Source organism: Ascaphus truei, unplaced genomic scaffold (genome assembly GCF_040206685.1).
Source record: "Ascaphus truei isolate aAscTru1 unplaced genomic scaffold, aAscTru1.hap1 HAP1_SCAFFOLD_571, whole genome shotgun sequence".
NCBI classification, from domain to species: domain Eukaryota; kingdom Metazoa; phylum Chordata; class Amphibia; order Anura; family Ascaphidae; genus Ascaphus; species Ascaphus truei.
Genome location: NW_027456903.1, coordinates 1 through 27353, shown reverse-complemented (window position 1 = coordinate 27353; position 27353 = coordinate 1). Strand labels below are relative to the sequence as shown.

At 58.4% G+C, this 27353-nt stretch overlaps 1 protein-coding gene across 1 annotated transcript in view; it reads left to right on the top strand.

Annotated features, from left to right (window-relative positions):
- LOC142485371 (uncharacterized) overlaps positions 1 to 27347 on the top strand; it is a 34830-nt gene extending 7483 nt beyond the window's left edge. Inside the window, 11 exon segments of the mRNA XM_075584406.1 lie at positions 15764 to 16132; positions 16541 to 16683; positions 16801 to 17247; positions 17351 to 17767; positions 17770 to 18336; positions 19897 to 19959; positions 20086 to 20160; positions 21284 to 21328; positions 21676 to 22314; positions 24244 to 24302; positions 26809 to 27347. Of these exon segments, the coding sequence (XP_075440521.1) occupies positions 15764 to 16132; positions 16541 to 16683; positions 16801 to 17247; positions 17351 to 17767; positions 17770 to 18336; positions 19897 to 19959; positions 20086 to 20160; positions 21284 to 21328; positions 21676 to 22314; positions 24244 to 24302; positions 26809 to 27108 (3124 nt within the window). The 3' untranslated portion in view covers positions 27109 to 27347.
- Positions 27348 to 27353: the final 6 nt, after the last annotated feature.

The following is a 27353-nucleotide window of genomic DNA, read 5'->3' as shown; positions in this document are numbered from 1 at the left end:
GAGTCTGTCCCTCCCCCCGCAGGTTGACACAGTGACACAGACAGAAGGGATCTATGAGTCTGTCCCTCCCCCCGCAGGGTGACACAGTGACACAGACAGAAGGGAGCTATGAGTCTGTCCCTCCCACCCCGCAGGGTGACACAGTGACACAGACAGAAGGGAGCTATGAGTTTGTCCCTCCCCCGCAGGGTGACACAGTGACACAGACAGAAGGGATCTATGAGTCTGTCCCTCCCCCCGCAGGGTGACACAGTGACACAGACAGAAGGGAGCTATGAGTCTGTCCCTCCCACCCCGCAGGGTGACACAGTGACACAGACAGAAGGGAGCTATGAGTCTGTCCCTCCCCCCGCAGGGTGACACAGTGACACAGACAGAAGGGAGCTATGAGTCTGTCCCTCCCCCCGCAGGGTGACACAGACAGAAGGGAGCTATGAGACTGTCCCTCCCCCCGCAGGGTGACACAGTGACACAGACAGAAGGGAGCTATGAGTCTGTCCCTCCCCCCGCAGGGTGACACAGTGACACAGACAGAAGGGAGCTATGAGTCTGTCCCTCCCCCCGCAGGGTGACACAGTGACACAGACAGAAGCGAGCTATGAGTCTCCCTCCCCCCGCACAGTGACACAGACAGAAGGGAGCTATGAGTCTGTCCCTCCCCCCGCAGGGTGACACAGTGACACAGACAGAAGGGAGCTATGAGTCTCCCTCCCCCCGCAGGGTGACACAGACAGAAGGGAGCTATGAGTCTGTCCCTCCCCCCGCAGGGTGACACAGACAGAAGGGAGCTATGAGACTGTCCCTCCCCCCGCAGGGTGACACAGTGACACAGACAGAAGGGAGCTATGAGTCTGTCCCTCCCCCCGCAGGGTGACACAGTGACACAGACAGAAGGGAGCTATGAGTCTGTCCCTCCCCCCGCAGGGTGACACAGTGACACAGACAGAAGCGAGCTATGAGTCTCCCTCCCCCCGCACAGTGACACAGACAGAAGGGAGCTATGAGTCTGTCCCTCCCCCCGCAGGGTGACACAGTGACACAGACAGAAGGGAGCTATGAGTCTCCCTCCCCCCGCAGGGTGACACAGACAGAAGGGAGCTATGAGTCTGTCCCTCCTCTGCAGGGTGACACAGGCAGAAGGGAGCTATGAGACTGTCCCTCCCCCGCAGGGTGACACAGTGACACAGACAGAAGGGAGCTATGAGACTGTCCCTCCCCCGCAGGGTGACACAGTGACACAGACAGAAGGGAGCTATGAGTCTGTCTCTCCCCCCGCAGGGTGACACAGTGACACAGACAGAAGGGAGCTATGAGCCTGTCCCTCCCCCCGCAGGGTGACACAGTGACACAGACAGAAGGGAGCTATGAGTCTGTCCCTCCCCCCGCAGGGTGACACAGACAGAAGGGAGCTATGAGTCTGTCCCTCCCCCCGCAGGGTGACACAGACAGAAGGGAGCTATGAGTCTGTCCCTCCCCCCGCAGGGTGACACAGACAGAAGGGAGCTATGAGTCTGTCCCTCCCCCCGCAGGGTGACACAGTGACACAGACAGAAGGGAGCTATGAGTTTGTCCCTCCCCCGCAGGGTGACACAGTGACACAGACAGAAGGGAGCTATGAGCCTGTCCCTCCCCCCACAAGGTGATACAGTGACACAGACAGAAGGGAGCTATGAGTCTGTCCCTCCCCCCGCAGGGTGACACAGTGACACAGACAGAAGGGAGCTATGAGTCTGTCCCTCCCCAGCAGGGTGACACATTGACACAGACAGAAGGGAGCTATGAGTCTGTCCCTCCCCCGCAGGGTGACACAGTGACACAGTGACACAGACAGAAGGGAGCTATGAGCCTGTCCCTCCCCGCAGGGTGACACAGTGACACAGACAGAAGGGAGCTATGAGTCTGTCCCTCCCCGCAGGGTGACACAGTGACACAGACAGAAGGGAGCTATGAGACTGTCCCTCCCCCGCAGGGTGACACAGTGACACAGACAGAAGGGAGCTATGAGACTGTCCCTCCCCCGCAGGGTGACACAGTGACACAGACAGAAGGGAGCTATGAGTCTGTCCCTCCCCGCAGGGTGACACAGTGACACAGACAGAAGGGAGCTATGAGACTGTCCCTCCCCCGCAGGGTGACACAGTGACACAGACAGAAGGGAGCTATGAGTCTGTCCCTCCCCCGCAGGGGGACACAGTGACACAGACAGAAGGGAGCTATGAGTCTGTCCCTCCCCCCGCAGGGTGACACAGTGACACAGACAGAAGGGATCTATGAGTCTGTCCCTCCCCCCGCAGGGTGACAGTGACACAGACAGAAGGGAGCTATGAGTCTGTTCCTCCCACCCCGCAGGGTGACACAGTGACACAGACAGAAGGGAGCTATGAGTCTGTCCCTCCCCCCGCAGGGTGACACAGTGACACAGACAGAAGGGAGCTATGAGTCTGTCCCTCCCCCCGCAGGGTGACACAGACAGAAGGGAGCTATGAGACTGTCCCTCCCCCCGCAGGGTGACACAGTGACACAGACAGAAGGGAGCTATGAGTCTGTCCCTCCCCCCGCAGGGTGACACAGTGACACAGACAGAAGGGAGCTATGAGTCTGTCCCTCCCCCCGCAGGGTGACACAGTGACACAGACAGAAGAGAGCTATGAGTCTGTCCCTCCCCCCGCAGGGTGACACAGTGACACAGACAGAAGGGAGCTATGAGCCTGTCCCTCCCCCCGCAGGGTGACACAGTGACACAGACAGAAGGGAGCTATGAGTCTGTCCCTCCCCCGCAGGGTGACACAGTGACACAGACAGAAGGGAGCTATGAGACTGTCCCTCCCCCCGCAGGGTGACACAGTGACACAGACAGAAGGGAGCTATGAGTCTGTCCCTCCCCCCGCAGGGTGACACAGTGACACAGACAGAAGGGAGCTATGAGCCTGTCCCTCCCCCCGCAGGGTGACACAGTGACACAGACAGAAGGGAGCTATGAGTCTGTCCCTCCCCCGCAGGGTGACACAGTGACACAGACAGAAGGGAGCTATGAGACTGTCCCTCCCCCGCAGGGTGACACAGTGACACAGACAGAAGGGAGCTATGAGTCTGTTCCTCCCCCGCAGGGTGACACAGTGACACAGACAGAAGGGAGCTATGAGTCTGTCCCTCCCCCCGCAGGGTGACACAGTGACACAGACAGAAGGGAGCTATGAGTCTGTCCCTCCCCCCGCAGGGTGACACAGTGACACAGACAGAAGGGAGCTATGAGACTGTCCCTCCCCCCGCAGGGTGACACAGTGACACAGACAGAAGGGAGCTATGAGACTGTCCCTCCCCCGCAGGGTGACACAGTGACACAGACAGAAGGGAGCTATGTGTCTGTCCCTCCCCCGCAGGGTGACACAGTGACACAGACAGAAGGGAGCTATGAGACTGTCCCTCCCCCGCAGGGTGACACAGTGACACAGACAGAAGGGAGCTATGAGTCTGTCCCTCCCCCGCAGGGTGACACAGTGACACAGACAGAAGGGAGCTATGAGACTGTCCCTCCCCCGCAGTGTGACACAGTGACACAGACAGAAGGGAGCTATGAGTCTGTCCCTCCCCCCGCAGGGTGACACAGTGACACAGACAGAAGGGAGCTATGAGACTGTCCCTCCCCCGCAGTGTGACACAGTGACACAGACAGAAGGGAGCTATGAGCCTGTCCCTCCCCCCGCAGGGTGACACAGACAGAAGGGAGCTATGAGCCTGTCCCTCCCCCCGCAGGGTGACACAGACAGAAGGGAGCTATGAGTCTGTCCCTCCCCCCGCAGGGTGACACAGTGACACAGACAGAAGGGAGCTATGAGTCTGTCCCTCCCCAGCAGGGTGACACAGTGACACAGACAGAAGGGAGCTATGAGTCTGTCCCTCCCCCGCAGGGTGACACAGTGACACAGTGACACAGACAGAAGGGAGCTATGAGTCTGTCCCTCCCTGCAGGGTGACACAGTGACACAGACAGAAGGGAGCTATGAGTCTGTCCCTCCCCCCGCAGGGTGACACAGACAGAAGGGAGCTATGAGTCTGTCCCTCCCCCCGCAGGGTGACACAGACAGAAGGGAGCTATGAGTCTGTCCCTCCCCCCGCAGGGTGACACAGACAGAAGGGAGCTATGAGTCTGTCCCTCCCCCCGCAGGGTGACACAGTGACACAGACAGAAGGGAGCTATGAGTTTGTCCCTCCCCCGCAGGGTGACACAGTGACACAGACAGAAGGGAGCTATGAGCCTGTCCCTCCCCCCACAAGGTGATACAGTGACACAGACAGAAGGGAGCTATGAGTCTGTCCCTCCCCCCGCAGGGTGACACAGTGACACAGACAGAAGGGAGCTATGAGTCTGTCCCTCCCCAGCAGGGTGACACATTGACACAGACAGAAGGGAGCTATGAGTCTGTCCCTCCCCCGCAGGGTGACACAGTGACACAGTGACACAGACAGAAGGGAGCTATGAGCCTGTCCCTCCCCGCAGGGTGACACAGTGACACAGACAGAAGGGAGCTATGAGTCTGTCCCTCCCCGCAGGGTGACACAGTGACACAGACAGAAGGGAGCTATGAGACTGTCCCTCCCCCGCAGGGTGACACAGTGACACAGACAGAAGGGAGCTATGAGACTGTCCCTCCCCCGCAGGGTGACACAGTGACACAGACAGAAGGGAGCTATGAGTCTGTCCCTCCCCGCAGGGTGACACAGTGACACAGACAGAAGGGAGCTATGAGACTGTCCCTCCCCCGCAGGGTGACACAGTGACACAGACAGAAGGGAGCTATGAGTCTGTCCCTCCCCCGCAGGGGGACACAGTGACACAGACAGAAGGGAGCTATGAGTCTGTCCCTCCCCCCGCAGGGTGACACAGTGACACAGACAGAAGGGATCTATGAGTCTGTCCCTCCCCCCGCAGGGTGACAGTGACACAGACAGAAGGGAGCTATGAGTCTGTTCCTCCCACCCCGCAGGGTGACACAGTGACACAGACAGAAGGGAGCTATGAGTCTGTCCCTCCCCCCGCAGGGTGACACAGTGACACAGACAGAAGGGAGCTATGAGTCTGTCCCTCCCCCCGCAGGGTGACACAGACAGAAGGGAGCTATGAGACTGTCCCTCCCCCCGCAGGGTGACACAGTGACACAGACAGAAGGGAGCTATGAGTCTGTCCCTCCCCCCGCAGGGTGACACAGTGACACAGACAGAAGGGAGCTATGAGTCTGTCCCTCCCCCCGCAGGGTGACACAGTGACACAGACAGAAGAGAGCTATGAGTCTGTCCCTCCCCCCGCAGGGTGACACAGTGACACAGACAGAAGGGAGCTATGAGCCTGTCCCTCCCCCCGCAGGGTGACACAGTGACACAGACAGAAGGGAGCTATGAGTCTGTCCCTCCCCCGCAGGGTGACACAGTGACACAGACAGAAGGGAGCTATGAGTCTGTCCCTCCCCCGCAGGGGGACACAGTGACACAGACAGAAGGGAGCTATGAGTCTGTCCCTCCCCCCGCAGGGTGACACAGTGACACAGACAGAAGGGATCTATGAGTCTGTCCCTCCCCCCGCAGGGTGACAGTGACACAGACAGAAGGGAGCTATGAGTCTGTTCCTCCCACCCCGCAGGGTGACACAGTGACACAGACAGAAGGGAGCTATGAGTCTGTCCCTCCCCCCGCAGGGTGACACAGTGACACAGACAGAAGGGAGCTATGTGTCTGTCCCTCCCCCCGCAGGGTGACACAGACAGAAGGGAGCTATGAGACTGTCCCTCCCCCCGCAGGGTGACACAGTGACACAGACAGAAGGGAGCTATGAGTCTGTCCCTCCCCCCGCAGGGTGACACAGTGACACAGACAGAAGGGAGCTATGAGTCTGTCCCTCCCCCCGCAGGGTGACACAGTGACACAGACAGAAGGGAGCTATGAGTCTGTCCCTCCCCCCGCAGGGTGACACAGTGACACAGACAGAAGGGAGCTATGAGCCTGTCCCTCCCCCCGCAGGGTGACACAGTGACACAGACAGAAGGGAGCTATGAGTCTGTCCCTCCCCCGCAGGGTGACACAGTGACACAGACAGAAGGGAGCTATGAGACTGTCCCTCCCCCCGCAGGGTGACACAGTGACACAGACAGAAGGGAGCTATGAGTCTGTCCCTCCCCCCGCAGGGTGACACAGTGACACAGACAGAAGGGAGCTATGAGCCTGTCCCTCCCCCCGCAGGGTGACACAGTGACACAGACAGAAGGGAGCTATGAGTCTGTCCCTCCCCCGCAGGGTGACACAGTGACACAGACAGAAGGGAGCTATGAGACTGTCCCTCCCCCGCAGGGTGACACAGTGACACAGACAGAAGGGAGCTATGAGTCTGTTCCTCCCCCGCAGGGTGACACAGTGACACAGACAGAAGGGAGCTATGAGTCTGTCCCTCCCCCCGCAGGGTGACACAGTGACACAGACAGAAGGGAGCTATGAGTCTGTCCCTCCCCCCGCAGGGTGACACAGTGACACAGACAGAAGGGAGCTATGAGACTGTCCCTCCCCCCGCAGGGTGACACAGTGACACAGACAGAAGGGAGCTATGAGACTGTCCCTCCCCCGCAGGGTGACACAGTGACACAGACAGAAGGGAGCTATGTGTCTGTCCCTCCCCCGCAGGGTGACACAGTGACACAGACAGAAGGGAGCTATGAGACTGTCCCTCCCCCGCAGGGTGACACAGTGACACAGACAGAAGGGAGCTATGAGTCTGTCCCTCCCCCGCAGGGTGACACAGTGACACAGACAGAAGGGAGCTATGAGACTGTCCCTCCCCCGCAGTGTGACACAGTGACACAGACAGAAGGGAGCTATGAGTCTGTCCCTCCCCCCGCAGGGTGACACAGTGACACAGACAGAAGGGAGCTATGAGACTGTCCCTCCCCCGCAGTGTGACACAGTGACACAGACAGAAGGGAGCTATGAGCCTGTCCCTCCCCCCGCAGGGTGACACAGACAGAAGGGAGCTATGAGCCTGTCCCTCCCCCCGCAGGGTGACACAGACAGAAGGGAGCTATGAGTCTGTCCCTCCCCCCGCAGGGTGACACAGTGACACAGACAGAAGGGAGCTATGAGTCTGTCCCTCCCCAGCAGGGTGACACAGTGACACAGACAGAAGGGAGCTATGAGTCTGTCCCTCCCCCGCAGGGTGACACAGTGACACAGTGACACAGACAGAAGGGAGCTATGAGTCTGTCCCTCCCCGCAGGGTGACACAGTGACACAGACAGAAGGGAGCTATGAGTCTGTCCCTCCCCCCGCAGGGTGACACAGACAGAAGGGAGCTATGAGTCTGTCCCTCCCCCCGCAGGGTGACACAGACAGAAGGGAGCTATGAGTCTGTCCCTCCCCCCGCAGGGTGACACAGACAGAAGGGAGCTATGAGTCTGTCCCTCCCCCCGCAGGGTGACACAGTGACACAGACAGAAGGGAGCTATGAGTTTGTCCCTCCCCCGCAGGGTGACACAGTGACACAGACAGAAGGGAGCTATGAGCCTGTCCCTCCCCCCACAAGGTGATACAGTGACACAGACAGAAGGGAGCTATGAGTCTGTCCCTCCCCCCGCAGGGTGACACAGTGACACAGACAGAAGGGAGCTATGAGTCTGTCCCTCCCCAGCAGGGTGACACAGTGACACAGTGACACAGACAGAAGGGAGCTATGAGCCTGTCCCTCCCCGCAGGGTGACACAGTGACACAGACAGAAGGGAGCTATGAGTCTGTCCCTCCCCGCAGGGTGACACAGTGACACAGACAGAAGGGAGCTATGAGACTGTCCCTCCCCCGCAGGGTGACACAGTGACACAGACAGAAGGGAGCTATGAGACTGTCCCTCCCCCGCAGGGTGACACAGTGACACAGACAGAAGGGAGCTATGAGTCTGTCCCTCCCCGCAGGGTGACACAGTGACACAGACAGAAGGGAGCTATGAGACTGTCCCTCCCCCGCAGGGTGACACAGTGACACAGACAGAAGGGAGCTATGAGTCTGTCCCTCCCCCGCAGGGGGACACAGTGACACAGACAGAAGGGAGCTATGAGTCTGTCCCTCCCCCCGCAGGGTGACACAGTGACACAGACAGAAGGGATCTATGAGTCTGTCCCTCCCCCCGCAGGGTGACAGTGACACAGACAGAAGGGAGCTATGAGTCTGTTCCTCCCACCCCGCAGGGTGACACAGTGACACAGACAGAAGGGAGCTATGAGTCTGTCCCTCCCCCCGCAGGGTGACACAGTGACACAGACAGAAGGGAGCTATGAGTCTGTCCCTCCCCCCGCAGGGTGACACAGACAGAAGGGAGCTATGAGACTGTCCCTCCCCCCGCAGGGTGACACAGTGACACAGACAGAAGGGAGCTATGAGTCTGTCCCTCCCCCCGCAGGGTGACACAGTGACACAGACAGAAGGGAGCTATGAGTCTGTCCCTCCCCCCGCAGGGTGACACAGTGACACAGACAGAAGAGAGCTATGAGTCTGTCCCTCCCCCCGCAGGGTGACACAGTGACACAGACAGAAGGGAGCTATGAGCCTGTCCCTCCCCCCGCAGGGTGACACAGTGACACAGACAGAAGGGAGCTATGAGTCTGTCCCTCCCCCGCAGGGTGACACAGTGACACAGACAGAAGGGAGCTATGAGACTGTCCCTCCCCCCGCAGGGTGACACAGTGACACAGACAGAAGGGAGCTATGAGTCTGTCCCTCCCCCCGCAGGGTGACACAGTGACACAGACAGAAGGGAGCTATGAGCCTGTCCCTCCCCCCGCAGGGTGACACAGTGACACAGACAGAAGGGAGCTATGAGTCTGTCCCTCCCCCGCAGGGTGACACAGTGACACAGACAGAAGGGAGCTATGAGACTGTCCCTCCCCCCGCAGGGTGACACAGTGACACAGACAGAAGGGAGCTATGAGTCTGTCCCTCCCCCGCAGGGTGACACAGTGACACAGACAGAAGGGAGCTATGAGTCTGTCCCTCCCCCGCAGGGTGACACAGTGACACAGACAGAAGGGAGCTATGAGTCTGTCCCTCCCCCGCAGGGTGACACAGTGACACAGACAGAAGGGAGCTATGAGTCTGTCCCTCCCCCCGCAGGGTGACACAGTGACACAGACAGAAGGGAGCTATGAGTCTGTCCCTCCCCCCGCAGGGTGACACAGTGACACAGACAGAAGGGAGCTATGAGTCTGTCCCTCCCCCCGCAGGGTGACACAGTGACACAGACAGAAGGGAGCTATGAGTCTGTCCCTCCCCCCGCAGGGTGACACAGTGACACAGACAGAAGGGAGCTATGAGACTGTCCCTCCCCCCGCAGGGTGACACAGTGACACAGACAGAAGGGAGCTATGAGACTGTCCCTCCCCCGCAGGGTGACACAGTGACACAGACAGAAGGGAGCTATGTGTCTGTCCCTCCCCCGCAGGGTGACACAGTGACACAGACAGAAGGGAGCTATGAGACTGTCCCTCCCCCGCAGGGTGACACAGTGACACAGACAGAAGGGAGCTATGAGTCTGTCCCTCCCCCCGCAGGGTGACACAGTGACACAGACAGAAGGGAGCTATGAGACTGTCCCTCCCCCGCAGGGTGACACAGTGACACAGACAGAAGGGAGCTATGAGACTGTCTCTCCCCCGCAGTGTGACACAGTGACACAGACAGAAGGGAGCTATGAGCCTGTCCCTCCCCCCGCAGGGTGACACAGACAGAAGGGAGCTATGAGCCTGTCCCTCCCCCCGCAGGGTGACACAGACAGAAGGGAGCTATGAGTCTGTCCCTCCCCCCGCAGGGTGACACAGTGACACAGACAGAAGGGAGCTATGAGTCTGTCCCTCCCCAGCAGGGTGACACAGTGACACAGACAGAAGGGAGCTATGAGTCTGTCCCTCCCCCGCAGGGTGACACAGTGACACAGTGACACAGACAGAAGGGAGCTATGAGTCTGTCCCTCCCCCGCAGGGTGACACAGTGACACAGACAGAAGGGAGCTATGAGTCTGTCCCTCCCCGCAGGGTGACACAGTGACACAGACAGAAGGGAGCTATGAGACTGTCCCTCCCCCGCAGGGTGACACAGTGACACAGACAGAAGGGAGCTATGAGACTGTCCCTCCCCCGCAGGGTGACACAGTGACACAGACAGAAGGGAGCTATGAGACTGTCCCTCCCCCGCAGGGTGACACAGTGACACAGACAGAAGTGAGCTATGAGTCTGTCCCTCCCCGCAGGGTGACACAGTGACACAGACAGAAGGGAGCTATGAGACTGTCCCTCCCCCGCAGGGTGACACAGTGACACAGACAGAAGGGAGCTATGAGTCTGTCCCTCCCCCGCAGGGTGACACAGTGACACAGACAGAAGGGAGCTATGAGTCTGTCCCTCCCCCGCAGGGTGACACAGTGACACAGACAGAAGGGAGCTATGAAACTGTCCCTCCCCCGCAGGGTGACACAGTGACAGACAGAAGGGAGCTATGAGTCTGTCTCTCCCCCCGCAGGGTGACACAGTGACACAGACAGAAGGGAGCTATGAGCCTGTCCCTCCCCCCGCAGGGTGACACAGACAGAAGGGAGCTGTGAGTCTGTCCCTCCCCCGCAGGGTGACACAGTGACACAGACAGAAGGGAGCTATGAGTCTGTCCCTCCCCCGCAGGGTGACACAGTGACACAGACAGAAGGGAGCTATGAGACTGTCCCTCCCCCGCAGGGTGACACAGTGACACAGACAGAAGGGAGCTATGAGTCTGTCCCTCCCCCCGCAGGGTGACACAGTGACACAGACAGAAGGGAGCTATGAGCCTGTCCCTCCCCCGCAGGGTGACACAGTGACACAGACAGAAGGGAGCTATGAGTCTGTCCCTCCCCCCGCAGGGTGACACAGTGACACAGATAGAAGGGAGCTATGAGTCTGTCCCTCCCCCCGCAGGGTGACACAGACAGAAGGGAGCTGTGAGTCTGTCCCTCCCCCGCAGGGTGACACAGTGACACAGACAGAAGGGAGCTATGAGTCTGTCCCTCCCCCGCAGGGTGACACAGTGACACAGACAGAAGGGAGCTATGAGACTGTCCCTCCCCCGCAGGGTGACACAGTGACACAGACAGAAGGGAGCTATGAGCCTGTCCCTCCCCCCGCAGGGTGACACAGTGACACAGACAGAAGGGAGCTGTGAGTCTGTCCCTCCCCCCGCAGGGTGACACAGTGACACAGACAGAAGGGAGCTATGAGTCTGTCCCTCCCCCGCAGGGTGACACAGTGACACAGACAGAAGGGAGCTATGTGTCTGTCCCTCCCCCGCAGGGTGACACAGTGACACAGACAGAAGGGAGCTGTGAGTCTGTCCCTCCCCCCGCAGGGTGACACAGTGACACAGACAGAAGGGAGCTATGAGCCTGTCCCTCCCCCGCAGGGTGACACAGTGACACAGACAGAAGGGAGCTGTGAGTCTGTCCCTCCCCCGCAGGGTGACACAGTGACACAGACAGAAGGGAGCTATGAGTCTGTCCCTCCCCCCGCAGGGTGACACAGTGACACAGACAGAAGGGAGCTATGAGTCTGTCCCTCCCCCCGCAGGGTGACACAGTGACACAGACAGAAGGGAGCTATGAGTCTGTCCCTCCCCCGCAGGGTGACACAGTGACACAGACAGAAGGGAGCTATGAGTCTGTCCCTCCCCCCGCAGGGTGACACAGTGACACAGTGACACAGACAGAAGGGAGCTATGAGTCTGTCCCTCCCCCCGCAGGGTGACACAGTGACACAGACAGAAGGGAGCTATGAGTCTGTCCCTCCCCCCGCAGGGTGACACAGACAGAAGGGAGCTATGAGTCTGTCCCTCCCCCCGCAGGGTGACACAGACAGAAGGGAGCTATGAGTCTGTCCCTCCCCCGCAGGGTGACACAGTGACACAGACAGAAGGGAGCTATGAGCCTGTCCCTCCCCCCACAGGGTGATACAGTGACACAGACAGAAGGGAGGTATGAGTCTGTCCCTCCCCCCGCAGGGTGACACAGTGACACAGACAGAAGGGAGCTATGAGTCTGTCCCTCCCCCGCAGGGTGACACAGTGACACAGACAGAAGGGAGCTATGTGTCTGTCCCTCCCCCGCAGGGTGACCACAGTGACACAGACAGAAGGGAGCTGTGAGTCTGTCCCTCCCCCCGCAGGGGTGACACAGTGACACAGACAGAAGGGAGCTATGAGCCTGTCCCTCCCCCCGCAGGGTGACACAGTGACACAGACAGAAGGGAGCTGTGAGTCTGTCCCTCCCCCGCAGGGTGACACAGTGACACAGACAGAAGGGAGCTATGAGTCTGTCCCTCCCCCCGCAGGGTGACACAGTGACACAGACAGAAGGGAGCTATGAGTCTGTCCCTCCCCCCGCAGGGTGACACAGTGACACAGACAGAAGGGAGCTATGAGTCTGTCCCTCCCCCACAGGGTGACACAGTGACACAGACAGAAGGGAGCTATGAGTCTGTCCCTCCCCCCGCAGGGTGACACAGTGACACAGACAGAAGGGAGCTATGAGTCTGTCCCTCCCCCGTAGGGTGACACAATGACACAGACAGAATGGAGCTATGAGTCTGTCCCTCCCCCGCAGGGTGACAGTGACAGACAGAAGGGAGCTATGAGTCTGTCCCCCCCCCCCCCCCCCCCCGCAGGGTGACACAGTGACACAGACAGAAGGGAGCTATGAGTCTGTTCCTCCCCCGCAGGGTGACACAGACAGAAGGGAGCTATGAGTCTGTCCCTCCCCCGCAGGGTGACACAGTGACACAGACAGAAGGGAGCTATGAGCCTGTCCCTCCCCCCGCAGGGTGACACAGTGACACAGACAGAAGGGAGCTATGAGTCTGTCCCCTCCCCCGCAGGGTGACACAGTGACACAGACAGAAGGGAGCTATGAGTCTGTCCCTCCCCCGCAGGGTGACACAGTGACACAGACAGAAGGGAGCTATGAGTCTGTCCCTCCCCCCGCAGGGTGACACAGTGACACAGACAGAAGGGAGCTATGAGTCTGTCCCCTCCCCCGCAGGGTGAGACAGTGACCCAGACAGAAGGGAGCTATGAGTCTGTCCCTCCCCCGCAGGGTGACACAGTGACACAGACAGAAGGGAGCTATGAGTCTGTCCCTCCCACCCCGCAGGGTGACACAGTGACACAGACAGAAGGGAGCTATGAGTCTGTCCCTCCCCCCGCAGGGTGACACAGTGACACAGACAGAAGGGAGCTATGAGTCTGTCCCTCCCCCCGCAGGGTGACACAGTGACACAGACAGAAGCGAGCTATGAGTCTCCCTCCCCCCGCACAGTGACACAGACAGAAGGGAGCTATGAGTCTGTCCCTCCTCTGCAGGGTGACACAGGCAGAAGGGAGCTATGAGTCTGTCCCTCCCCCGCAGGGTGACACAGTGACACAGACAGAAGGGAGCTATGAGTCTCCCTCCCACCGCAGGGTGACACAGACAAAAGGGAGCTATGAGTCTGTCCCTCCCCCCGCAGAGTGACACAGACAGAAGGGAGCTATGAGTCTGTCCCTCCCCCCGCAGGGTGACACAGTGACACAGACAGAAGTAAGCTATGAGTCTGTCCCTCCCCCGCAGGGTGACACAGTGACACAGACAGAAGGGAGCTATGAGTCTGTCCCTCCCCCGCAGGGTGACACAGTGACCAGACAGAAGGAGCTATGAGTCTGTCCCTCCCCCCGCAGGGTGGACACAGACAGAAGGGAGCTATGAGTCTGTCCCTCCCCCGCAGGGTGACACAGTGACACAGACAGAAGGGAGCTATGAGTCTGTCCCTCCCCCCGCAGGGTGACACAGTGACCAGACAGAAGGGAGCTATGAGTCTGTCCCTCCCCCGCAGGGTGACACAGTGACACAGACAGAAGGGAGCAATGAGTCTGTCCCTCCCCCCGCAGGGTGACACAGTGACACAGACAGAAGGGAGCAATGAGTCTGTCCCTCCCCCCCGCAGGGTTACACAGACAGAAGGGAGCTATGAGTCTGTCCCTCCCCCGCAGGGTGACACAGTGACACAGACAGAAGGGAGCTATGAGTCTGTCCCTCCCCCCGCAGGGTGACACAGACAGAAGGGAGCTATGAGTCTGTCCCTCCCCCCGCAGGGTGACACAGTGACACAGACAGAAGGGAGCTATGAGTCTGTCCCCTCCCCCGCAGGGTGACACAGTGACACAGACAGAAGGGAGCTATGAGTCTGTCCCTCCCCCCACAGGGTGACACAGTGACACAGACAGAAGGGATCTATGAGTCTGTCCCTCCCCCGCAGGGTGATACAGTGACACAGACAGAAGGGAGCTATGAGTCTGTCCCTCCCCCGCAGGGTGACACAGTGACACAGACAGAAGGGAGCTATGAGTCTGTCCCTCCCCCCGCAGGGTGACACAGTGACACAGACAGAAGGGAGCTATGAGTCTGTCCCTCCCCCGCAGGGTGACACAGTGACACAGACAGAAGGGAGCTATGAGTCTGTCCCTCCCCCGCAGGGTGACACAGTGACACAGACAGAAGGGAGCTATGAGCCTGTCCCTCCCCCCGCAGGGTGACACAGTGACACAAACAGAAGGGAGCTATGAGTCTGTCCCTCCCCCCGCAGGGTGACACAGACAGAAGGGAGCTATGAGTCTGTCCTCCCCCCGCAGGGTGACACAGTGACACAGACAGAAGCGAGCTATGAGTCTCCCTCCCCCCGCACAGTGACACAGACAGAAGGGAGCTATGAGTCTGTCCCTCCCCCCGCAGGGTGACACAGTGACACAGACAGAAGGGAGCTATGAGTCTCCCTCCCCCCGCAGGGTGACACAGACAGAAGGGAGCTATGAGTCTGTCCCTCCTCTGCAGGGTGACACAGGCAGAAGGGAGCTATGAGTCTGTCCCTCCCCCGCAGGGTGACACAGTGACACAGACAGAAGGGAGCTATGAGTCTCCCTCCCACCGCAGGGTGACACAGACAGAAGGGAGCTATGAGTCTGTCCCTCCCCCCGCAGAGTGACACAGACAGAAGGGAGCTATGAGTCTGTCCCTCCCCCAGCAGGGTGACACAGTGACACAGACAGAAGTAAGCTATGAGTCTGTCCCTCCCCCGCAGGGTGACACAGTGACACAGACAGAAGGGAGCTATGAGTCTGTCCCTCCCCCGCAGGGTTACACAGACAGAAGGGAGCTATGAGTCTGTCCCTCCCCCGCAGGGTGACACAGTGACACAGACAGAAGGGAGCTATGAGTCTGTCCCTCCCCCCGCAGGGTGACACAGACAGAAGGGAGCTATGAGTCTGTCCCTCCCCCGCAGGGTGACACAGTGACACAGACAGAAGGGAGCTATGAGTCTGTCCCTCCCCCCGCAGGGTGACACAGTGACACAGACAGAAGGGAGCTATGAGTCTGTCCCTCCCCCCGCAGGGTGACACAGTGACACACAGAAGGGAGCTATGAGTCTGTCCCTCCCCCCGCAGGGTGACACAGTGACACAGACAGAAGGGAGCTATGAGTCTGTCCCTCCCCCGCAGGGTGACACAGTGACACAGACAGAAGGGAGCTGTGAGACTGTCCCTCCCCTCGCAGGGTGACACAGTGACACAGACAGAAGGGAGCTATGAGACTGTCCCTCCCCTCGCAGGGTGACACAGTGACACAGACAGAAGGGAGCTATGAGACTGTCCCTCCCCTCGCAGGGTGACACAATGAATCTTCTCTCTTGTTAGCGACGAGGATAACGACACTTCAACCTCTGAACCACATTTCCCGTCACTCAACCTCCGTTGTGACAGCGACACAGACACTCACGAGTCTCCGGCAAGGGTGGGCGCTCTTGCAACCCCCTCCCAGAACAGCGTCGCCTCTCCCACCATCATGGGACAGAGGGTCCAGTTGACAAGAGACCCCGGAGTATCGCACGTAGCCGGAAGCCGAAAGCCGCCGACCTCGGAGAGACGGACAGATGTTGAAGGAAAGATGGAACCGCAGGGGGAACGGGACGCGTCCGACGGAAGGAGCAGGTGGAGGAACGTAGGGTTTCCATTCGTGGCGATACAGATGGTGGCGCCCGAAACGCAGATGTACCGAAACGAGACGTAGGCGGAATCCCTCCGGGCTGCCATACAGATGTGCATGCCGTCGGGGCGGGGGTGAAGGGCGTGGCCTCATCTGGAATTCTGGAGGACCGCGGCGCAGATGTCGAGAGAGACGTCGCGACCTCCGGGGCAGATGGGACGTTGAGGGGAACGGCCGGAGATAAGCTGGGCAGCGGTCCTGATGGGGTAGACGCCGCCGCGGCCTTGGATCCGGAAGCGAGGAAGAGCGTCGCCGCTGGCTTTCACATGGACAGCGACGCCGATGGGGAGGGAGAGGCCGGACCAGCGGAAGCAGAGGTGGCGAACGGAGGAGCCGCCTCGGACTGCGGCGCCGGTTTGGCCGACCAACGTGGTGCCTCTACCACAGATGTGCCGAGAAGAGACGCGGCTGGATTTTTGCCCGGACAGCGACACAGATGTTGAGGGAGACGCTGCGTCGTCGAGAGCCGCGGCGAAGAGCGGAGCAGCTGGATTGACTGTGGACGGTGTTACAGACGTGGAAGATGATGCTGGGGCCCCCAAAACGGCTGTGGAAACTGGGGACCAGTTGGGCTCCACAAGGGGAACGAGACCGATGCTCCGGGAACAATAGAGACCTCAGACGGGGAGTCGCTGTGAGGAGCCGGGACAGCGATACAGACGTTGAAGACGTTGCTCCTCCCAAACAGAAGTGCAGAGGAGAACAGCAGGGTTTCACCTGGACAGTGATACGGACGTGGAAGAGGATGTCAAGGCCCCGGAAGCAGATGTGCAGAAGAGGGCCCGGGCTGGATCCAATGGTGACACTGATACAGATGTGGAAGACGGCGCCAGGGCCGTAAATGCAGATATGAAGAAGAGTAGAACAGCTGAAATTAGCCTGGACAGTGATACAGATGTTGAGGAAGACGTCAAAGACCCCAATACAGATGTGAAGAAGAGAGGAGCAGCTGGGATTAACATGGACAGCGATACAGATGTTGAGGAAGACGTTAAAGACCCCAATAGAGATACAGATGTGAAGAAGAGAGGAACAGCTGGGATTAACATGGACAGCGATACAGATGTTGAGGAAGATGTCAAAGCCCCCAATACAGATGTGGAGAAGAAGGGAACTGCTGGAGTTCTCATGGACAGCGATACAGATGTTGAGGAAGATGACAAAGCGCCCAATACAGATGTGAAGAAGAGAGGAGCAGCAGGGATTAACATGGACATGCGAAAAATACAGATGTTGAGGAAGACGTCAAAGCCCTAATACAGATGTGGAGAAGAAGGGAACTGCTGGAGTTCTCATGGACAGCGATACAGATGTTGAGGAAGATGACAAAGTGCCCAATACAGATGTGAAGAAGAGAGGAGCAGCTGGGATTAACATGGACAGCGATACAGATGTTGAGAAAGACGTCAAAGCGCCCAATACAGATGTGAAGAAGAGAGGAACAGCTGGGATTAACATGGACAGCGATACAGATGTTGAGGAAGACGTTAAAGACCCCAATAGAGATACAGATGTGAAGAAGAGAGGAACAGCTGGGATTAACATGGACAGCGATACAGATGTTGAGGAAGACGTCAAAGACCCCAATACAGATGTGGAGAAGAAGGGAACTGCTGGAGTTCTCATGGACAGCGATACAGATGTTGAGGAAGATGACAAAGCGCCAATACAGATGTGAAGAAGAGAGGAGCAGCAGGGATTAACATGGACAGCGATACAGATGTTGAGGAAGACGTCAAAGACCCCAATACAGATGTGGAGAAGAAGGGAACTGCTGGAGTTCTCATGGACAGCGATACAGATGTTGAGGAAGATGACAAAGCGCCCAATACAGATGTGAAGAAGAGAGGAACAGCTGGGATTAACATGGACAGCGATACAGATGTTGAGGAAGACGTCAAAGCGCCCAATACAGATGTGGAGAAGAAGGGAACTGCTGGAGTTCTCATGGACAGCGATACAGATGTTGAGGAAGACTATGCTAAAGCCCCCAAACCAGGTGGGGAGCCGGGCACAGTTGCTTTTCACCGGGACAACGATATCGATGTCACGGAAGGCGGCAAGGTCCCCGGTGCAGGCGTGGAGCAGGGAGGAGCAGCCAGAAGTGACCGGGACAGCGGTACAGACGTGGCGGGGGAGGTTCAGAGGCGGGGAACCGCTGGGACGCCTGCGGGCAGAAAGAAGAGAGGGGGAGAGGAGGACCATCGGAGAACAAGCTCTGAAGGTAACTCAGTCATGTGTGTATCTCTTCTCTCTCTCTTCTCTATCCATCTTCTCTCTCTCTCTCTCTCTCTTTTTCCTTCTCTATCCCTCTTCTCTCTCTTCTCTATCCCTCTTCTCTATCCCTCTTCTCTCTCTTCTCTATCCCTCTTCTCTCTCTTCTCTATCCCTCTTCTCTCTCTTCTCTATCCCTCTTCTCTCTCTTCTCTATCCCTCTTCTCTCTCTTCTCTATCCCTCTTCTCTCTCTCCTCTATCCCTCTTCTCTTTCTCCTCTCTCTCGTCCACAGTTAGTATAGTGTTTAGGGACTAAACTTTTAGTCATTCAAAATGGCCACCATTCAGGCGTGGCAGCTGTGTGGTAATAGTCCAACCACAAAATCCCATAAACAACTTCCTCCAATAGCGGAGTCATATATTTATCGTAACCAAAACGAAATGTCCGAGTGGACCCTCCCAAAAGTACGTTCCTGGACAGCAGATCGCGTGGTCCTGATGTTCTGAGAGGAGAACGCCACCACCACCACATCCAGTTGTCCTACTCGCTGCCGGCGCCCGGTGCCGACATCTCCGCTTCCCCCCGTCAGCGCTGGGCGGTTGGCTTCTTTTTCGGCACGGACGGCAGGGCTCCCGACGGGCGCCGAGGCACCAGCGCACGAGCCGAGCACGCCGTAGATGGAGACGTCGACCGGAGGCTGGGAGCAGAGAACAGCGTAGCAACGGAGGACAAGGAGACTCCAGTCCCAGCTCCGCACCCATCACTCGGACCTTCTGTCCATCGGGGCCATGTTGCTTTTGACTTACTTGTTACATTAAATATATTACACTAATGGAGGTATATATATACATACACACACACACACACACACACACACAATAACCCCCCGCCCCACAATACACACACACAATACCCCCTGCCCCACAATACTCACAATACCCCCCCCCCCGCCGCATAATACACACACGCAATACCCCTTTCCCCGCAATACACGCACACACAATATCCCCCAACCCACAATATACACACACAATAGCCCCCCGCCCAACAATACACACAATGCCCCACAATACATACAATGCCTCACAATACACACACACAATATACCGCCGCCCCACAATTCACACACACACACACACACACACACACAATACCCCCGGCCAACAAAACACACACAATACACCCCTGTTCAACAATGCACACACACACATCCCCCCCTGCCCCACAATACACGCACAATACCCCTCCTGCCCCACAATACACACACACAATACCCCCCCTGTTCAACAATGCACACATACACACACAAACCCCCCCTGCCCCACAATACACACACAATACCCCCCCTGTTCAACAATGCACACCTACACACACACAATCCCCCTCTGCCCCACAATACACACACAATACCGCTCCTGTTCAACAATGCACACCTACACACACACAATACCCCCATACTCAGCAATACATACAATACACCTCTGCCCCAGAATACACAACAATAGCCCCCCTGCCTCACAATACACACAGACACACAAACACACACGCACTGTATATGTGTCTTGCAGATGCAGAATTGGAGATGTTGGCCACACAATGTTACCTGGAGCCCCAGGAACGAGATATATCAGGTACTCTCCTCAGCCCTCTGCTCTGTCACTACTGTCCCCCCCCCCCCCCCCATCTACTGCAACATCGCTGCGGGAGGGGAGGTTACCCCGCCTACAAACGCTCAACTAACTCTCCCTCTGCTTCAGCAGATAACGTGGATGAGGTTGCCACGCAAGCTTACATCTTCAGTTCCACGTGGGCTGAACCGGAGACGTTCAAACGTAAGCCCCCTCTGCTACTCCTGTGCTGACAACCCACACACAGCTCTGTCACTGCACCTCCATCCTGCCCTGCAGCCCTCTCTGCTATTCCTGTACTGACCCCCCCCCCACACACACACAGCTCTGTCACTGCACCTCCATCCTGCCCTTCAGCCCTCTCTGCTATTCCTGTACTGCCCCCCCCACACACACACACAGCTCTGTCACTGCACCTCCATCCTGCCCTTCAGCCCTCTCTGCTATTCCTGTACTGCCCCCCCCCCCCCACACACACAGCTCTGTCACTGCACCTCCATCCTGCCCTTCAGCCCTCTCTGCTATTCCTGTACTGACCCCCCCGCACACACACACAGCTCTGTCGCTGCACCTCCATCCTGCCCTGCAGCCCTCCCTGCTATTCCTGTACTGACCCCCCCCCCACACACACAGCTCTGTCACTGCACCTCCATCCTGCCCTGCAGCTCTCTACTACTCCTGTACTGCCCCCCCCCCCACACACACAGCTCTGTCACTGCACCTCCATCCTGCCCTGCAGCCCTCTCTGCTATTCCTGTACTGTCACCCCCCCCCCCCCCACACACACACAGCTCTGTCACTGCACCTCCATCCTGCCCTGCAGCCCTCTGCTATTCCTGTACTGACCCCCCCCCCCACACACACAGCTCTGTCACTACACCTCCATCCTGCCCGGCAGCCCTCTCTCCTATTCCTGTACTGACCCCCCCCCCCCCCCACACACACACAGATCTGTCACTGCACCTCCATCCTGCCCGGCAGCCCTCTCTGCTATTCCTGTACTGACCCCCCCCCCCACACACACACACAGCTCTGTAACCGCACCTCCATCCTGCCCTGCAGCCCTCTCTGCTATTCCTGTACTGCTCCCCCCCCCCACACACACACAGCTCTGTCACTGCACCTCCCCTCCCACACACACACAGCTCTGTCACTGCACCTCCATCCTGCCCTGCAGCCCTCTCTGCTATTCCTGTACTGACCTCCCACCCCCCACACACACACAGCTCTGTCACTGCACCTCCATCCTGTGTATATATATATATATATACACGTCTGTATGTGTGTGTGTATATATGTATATATATTTGATGGTTTTTATACACAGGTCCGGAAATCCCTGGTGGAATTCTGCAGTTCCCAGCGATGAGCTGTAAGTATATTTACTTTATTGTGTGTGTGTGTGTGTGTGTGTGTGTGTGTGTGTGTGTGTGTGTGTGTGTGTGTGTGTGTGTGTGTGTGTGTGTGTGTGTGTGTGTGTGTGTGTGTGTGTGTGTGTGTGTGTGTGTGTGCATCTGAATCTCCGCTAGATGGAAATAATTGGAGTAGAACTGGAAGAAGACCATGTCTACCTTGGCCGGCGGAGAACAACGGGTGGGAAGCTCATGAATGAAATCAGGAGGAGAACGAAGACGGGACGGCGCATTTGGAAGATGTATGTGTAAATAATCTGTAGGGTGCGGCCGGTTAGTGACCGTGACATTATCTGTGCCCCCGCAGTGAGTACGTCGGAGGAAGAGACCGACGATTGCGCCCTCGCGGAGACGCAGTCCTTCTGCTGCGAGACGGCTCAGGAAGAACCCAAGGAAGAGACATCCAGAGAGACCGTCCAGCCTCCAGTCCCAGGCGAGACATGCCACGGGGACGCCCAGCCTCCCTCCCGAGGCGAGACATCCCACGGAGGCGAGACATCGCAGGACGACACTCAGCCCATCTCCCAGTACTTGGCCACGAGACCCCCACACGAGACGGGCACGTGGGTGCGCCTGAAGGGAGAGGGGCCCACGCGCGGGTGGGCAGGGGGTGCCTGTCACGAAAGAGACTGCGTTGGGCAGGAGAGAGAAGAGCGTGCTACAGAGGAAGAAGCCACGCAGAAGTATACATTGAGCGTGCCAGCCACGGATGGAGGTGCCACACAGCCTTATAGCCTGAGTCTCCCAGCCACGGATGGAGGTGCCACACAGGAGGGTACACTGAGTGTGGCAGTCACAGATGGAGGTGTCACGCAAGAGTATACCTTGAGCGTCCCAGCCACGGATGGGGGTGCCACACAGGAGGGTACACCGAGTGTGCCAGCCACGGAACAAGACCCCACGCCAGTGTCCAATGAAGAGAAGGTGCAGGCGTCATTAAAGAGAGGTAAGTATCCAGCAGGGGAGGGGAATTGGCCAAGGTCACAAGGGGTCAGCGGCAGAGCACGGTGCTGGGGTTCAGGGGGTCACAAGGGGTCAGCGGCAGAGCACGGTGCTGGGGATCAGGGAGTAACAAGGTCACAAGGGGTCAGCGGCAGAGCACGGTGCTGGGGTTCAGGGGGTCACAAGAGGTCAGAGGCAGAGCACGGTGCTGGGGTTTAGGGGGTCACAAGGGGTCAGCGGCAGAGCATGGTGCTGGGGTTCAGGGGGTGACAAGGTCACAAGGGGTCAGCGGCAGAGCACGGTGCTGGGGTACAGGGGGTGACAAGGTCACAAGGGGTCAGCGGCAGAGCACGGTGCTGGGGATCAGGGGGTGACAAGGTCACAAGGGGTCAGCGGCAGAGCACGGTGCTGGGGTTCAGGGTGTGACAAGGTCACAAGGGGTCAGCGGCAGAGCACGGTGCTGGGGTTCAGGGTGTGACAAGGTCACAAGGGGTCAGCGGCAGAGTACGGTGCTGGGGTTTAGGGGGTCACAAGGGGTCAGCGGCAGAGCACGGTGCTGGGGATCAGGGAGTAACAAGAAGGGGTCAGCGGCAGAGCACGGTGCTGGGGATCAGGGAGTAACAAGGTCACAAGGGGTCAGCGGCAGAGCACGGTGCTGGGGTTCAGGGGGTCACAAGAGGTCAGAGGCAGAGCACGGTGCTGGGGTACAGGGGGTGACAAGGGGTCAGCGGCAGAGCACGGTGCCGGGGTTTAGGGGGTCACAAGGGGGTCAGCGGCAGAGCACGGTGCTGGGGTTCAGGGGGTGACAAGGTCACAAGGGGTCAGCGGCAGAGCACGGTGCTGGGGTACAGGGGGGTGACAAGGTCACAAGGTGTCAGCGGCAGAGCACGGTGCTGGGGATCAGGGGGTGACAAGGTCACAAGGGGTCAGCGGCAGAGCACGGTGCTGGGGGTTTCAGGGTGTGACAAGGTCACAAGGGGGTCAGCGGCAGAGCACGGTGCTGGGGTTCAGGGTGTGACAAGGTCACAAGGGGTCAGCGGCAGAGCACGGTGGTGGGGATCAGGGGGTGACAAGGTCACAAGGGGTCAGCGGCAGAGCACGGTGCTGGGGTTCAGGGGGTGACAAGGTCACAAGGGGTCAGCGGCAGAGCACGGTGCTGGGGTACAGGGGGGTGACAAGGTCACAAGGGGTCAGCGGCAGAGCACGGTGCTGGGGGTTCAGGGGGGTGACAAGGTCACAAGGGGTCAGCGGCAGAGCACGGTGCTGGGTACAGGGGGGTGACAAGGTCACAAGGGGTCAGCGGCAGAGCACGGTGCTGGGGTTCAGGGGGGTGACAAGGTCACAAGGGGTCAGCGGCAGAGCACGGTGCTGGGGATCAGGGGGTGACAAGGTCACAAGGGGTCAGCGGCAGAGCACGGTGGTGGGGATCAGGGGGGTGACGAGGTCACAAGGGGTCAGCGGCAGAGCACGGCGGTGGGGTTCAGGGGGTGACAAGGTCACAAGGGGTCAGCGGCAGAGCACGGTGCTGGGGTTCAGGGGGTGACAAGGTCACAAGGGGTCAGCGGCAGAGCACGGTGGTGGGGATCAGGGGGGTGACAAGGTCACAAGGGGTCAGCGGCAGAGCACACGGTGCTGGGGTTCAGGGGGTGACAAGGTCACAAGGGGTCAGCGGCAGAGCACGGTGCTGGGGGTTCAGGGGGGTGACGAGGGTCACAAGGGGTCAGCGGCAGAGCACGATGGTGGGGTTCAGGGGGGTGACAAGGTCACAAGGGGGTCAGCGGCAGAGCACGGTGCTGGGGTTCAGGGGGGTGACAAGGTCACAAGGGGTCAGCGGCAGAGCACGGTGCTGGGGTACAGTTGGTGACGAGGGGTCAGCGGCAGAGCACGATGGTGGGGTACAGGGGGGTGACGATGACTTTCTCGCTTGTTACAGGTCTGGGCAGGAACAAGAGGAGAGCGAGAGAAGAGATGTCACAGATTAACAGTGCACAGGTCAGAAGTGCCCTACCCCTCTCTTTCCCCCTCTCACTTCCTCTCCCCCCTTTTCCCCCCTCTCTCACTTCCTCTCCCCCCTTTCCCCCCCTCTCTCACTTTCTCTCCCCCCTTTCCCCCCCTCTCTCACTTCCTCTCCCCCCCTTTCCCCCCCCCCTCCCACGGTCTCGCTTCCCCCCCTCTCTTTCTCACTTCCTCTCCCCCTTCCCCATCTCTCGCTTCCCCCCCTCTCTCTCTCGCTTCTCTCTCACTCCCCCTCTCCCCCCCCCCCACTCCCCCCCCCCCCTCTCTCGCTTCTCTCTCACTCCCCCTCTCCCCACCTCTCGCTTCTCTCTCACTCCCCCTCTTCCCCCCCCTCTTCCTTCCTCATCTCTCTCGCTTCCCCCCCTCTCTCTCTCGCTTCTCTCTCACTCCCCCTCTCTCCCCCCCCTCTTCCTTCCCCATCTCTCTCGCTTCCCTCCACCTCTCGCTTCTCGCTCCCCCCCCTCTCTCTCTCTCTCTCTCTCTCTCTCTCTCTCTCTCTCTCGCTTCTCTCTCACTCCCCCTCCTCCCCCCCCCCCCCCTCTCTCACTCCCGCTCTCCTCCCCCCTCTCTCGCTTCTCTCTCTCTCCCTCCCCCCCCCCCCCTCTCTCGCTTCCCCTGTCGCGGGGGGACCAGGCATTTAACCCTTTTATACCGGGAGCATAACACTGAGCAAAACGAGTTGATGAAATAAATTGTCATTTATTCACTTGAACATGTAAACACACAATGAGACACGAGACAGACACACTCTCTGGGGGCCTGGGCTACACAACGAGACTTTCCTAGCTGCAACGAACGACAAACAAACGTTTTTAGAACGACCGGGACTCGTCCCGAAATGTCCTGGAACCCAGACCGGCCTGAAGTTCCCGCCGCCGCCGCTGCCTTTCCTGCGGAGGTGCTGAAATCCCTTCACCGGGAGTAAGCCCCAAACGTCCTGGAAGTGTTTTCGGCGCGCCATCCCGGCGAGACCTTCTATTCTCAGAACTTGGCCCCAGAGAAGTGGGACTTAGAACATATTCTGCTCTGAAGTTTCCTTCTCCGAGAGCAGATTTTCAGTCGTTTTGAATTTGCCGCGGCTGTTCTGGCGCAGGGAAACCTGCTCTCCGGATTGGCTGAGGGATCCTTATAGTATTTCTGAGTTCATTCATGAAATACTGCAGCCAATCCGAGCGTGGGAAATTTCCTACCAGCAATCAGAGCGATGCCAGTCTTCTGAAGCCTGGGCAAGCGGAACTTCTGCAGCAGTCACGGGCATGCGCATGCGTGCCACCTCTGCCACTCGGTATGCAGAAGCCAACCGCTGGTTTAGGTTCCTCACAGTCTGGGAAAGGCTATTGGTAGTCCGGGGACTTCCATTCATCCGAGGACGTGGGTGCTCAGCCTAAACCTCCTGCCCAAATGCTCTTCACACCTCTGCATCCTCTGTGGCTTTCATGTCCGATGTCTGGGCAGACACGCTGGCACCAAGCGGGTAGCCCAGTGATTCACCCAGAACATCGGTCCGGAAAGACCCAGCTCATAATTCTTTTATTCCTTACTACCCATATTTCCCACACACTTATAAGCTAGACTTAGACTTTAAAAACCCCTCACAACCTTATGTGCGGTTGGAGTATCCCAGAACCCCCTATACCGGGTTCTGGGTGACCTGGGCATTAACTGGGTATCCCCCCTTAACCTAGGGACCCCTTTACCGTTCCAGGGACACCTCACATCCCTATGCCCCAGTTACCTTTCTGGTCTGTGCTGAAGCAGGGGATTCTAGCGGTGTGTCCGCGCAAGCGTTTTCAAGGGGAGATTTTGCCGGAGCAATGTGCATATTTATATATATATATATATATCTAGTATATATATATATATACTGACCTGATTCCCGGGTACATTTTTGGGGTATCCAGCAACTCTGGACACCGACTAGCTAGGCACAATCTCACAACACTATCTCTGTAACCCCCCCGCCCCCCCCTTGAACCTCATAGCCCAGCAATCTCTGCTTGCTGGCACTCCTGGAAAGGCAAAAACATAACGTTTCTTTATTGTCGCATAATTCTTCTCAATGCATGTGCAATCACTGGGCTCAAGAGCTGACACTTCCGGACCCCAATACCTGGATCAGGGGTAACCAAACGGGCTAAACGTTTATTATTGAGCCTGGTTACCCCCTCACCATCACATCCCCCCCTCTCTCTGTCCCCCACTCTCTCTCTCTCGCCCCCTCTCCTCTCTTTCTCTACCTCTCCTCCTTTCTCCCTCCCTCTGTCTCCTTTCTCTCGCTCCCCCCCCCTATATACAGAGGTATTTTTAAATATGGACGCATACATTGATTTACAGGTATACTGTGCGTGCGTATGCGCACACGCACAGACACACACACACACAAACCAGTTTGGCATAGAAGATCACAGCCTTCAATGCGCTCTATATGTTATTACCTAGTTGAGTGCTTTTTGAGATCAATAACATTATGTGTTCCCGGCAGGTGGCGGGCGAGATCGCAGAGCCCCCTTTACTGCCCGTGACCCCATCGGAGGGGCAGAAACCGGAAGAGGCAGGGGCAGCAGGACCCGGCAAAGGTTCCAGTACGAGAGGAGAAGAAGAGGGAGCGGAGAAGGCAGAAGGCAGGAGGAGGAGAACGAGAGGGCAAGAAAAGGATGAGAAGAGAGCAGAGGAAGAGGCGACCAGCAAGGCGGCTGCAAGAAGGAGAAATAAAATGGGGGGCGGAGGCTGGGCCCTCAACGTCAGGGGCTACCGAGGGGGGTGGAAGGAAAGGAGGGAATAGGAAGAGCAGGGTGGGAAAAGCTGAGGTTAAATCGAGAGAGGAGGAGGAAGAGTGCAAGGAAGATTTAAGCCCCGCCCCCGAGGAGTCGAGAGCCAGCCCTGCCCCCGAGGAGTCGAGAGCCAGCTCCGCCCCCGAGGAGTCGAGAGAAAGCCCTGCCTCTGAGTTGAGAATGAACTCTACTCCTGTGGAGCAGGGACCAAACTTTGCCAGCGAGAATCGGGAAGATACGAGGGCCAAGATAATTG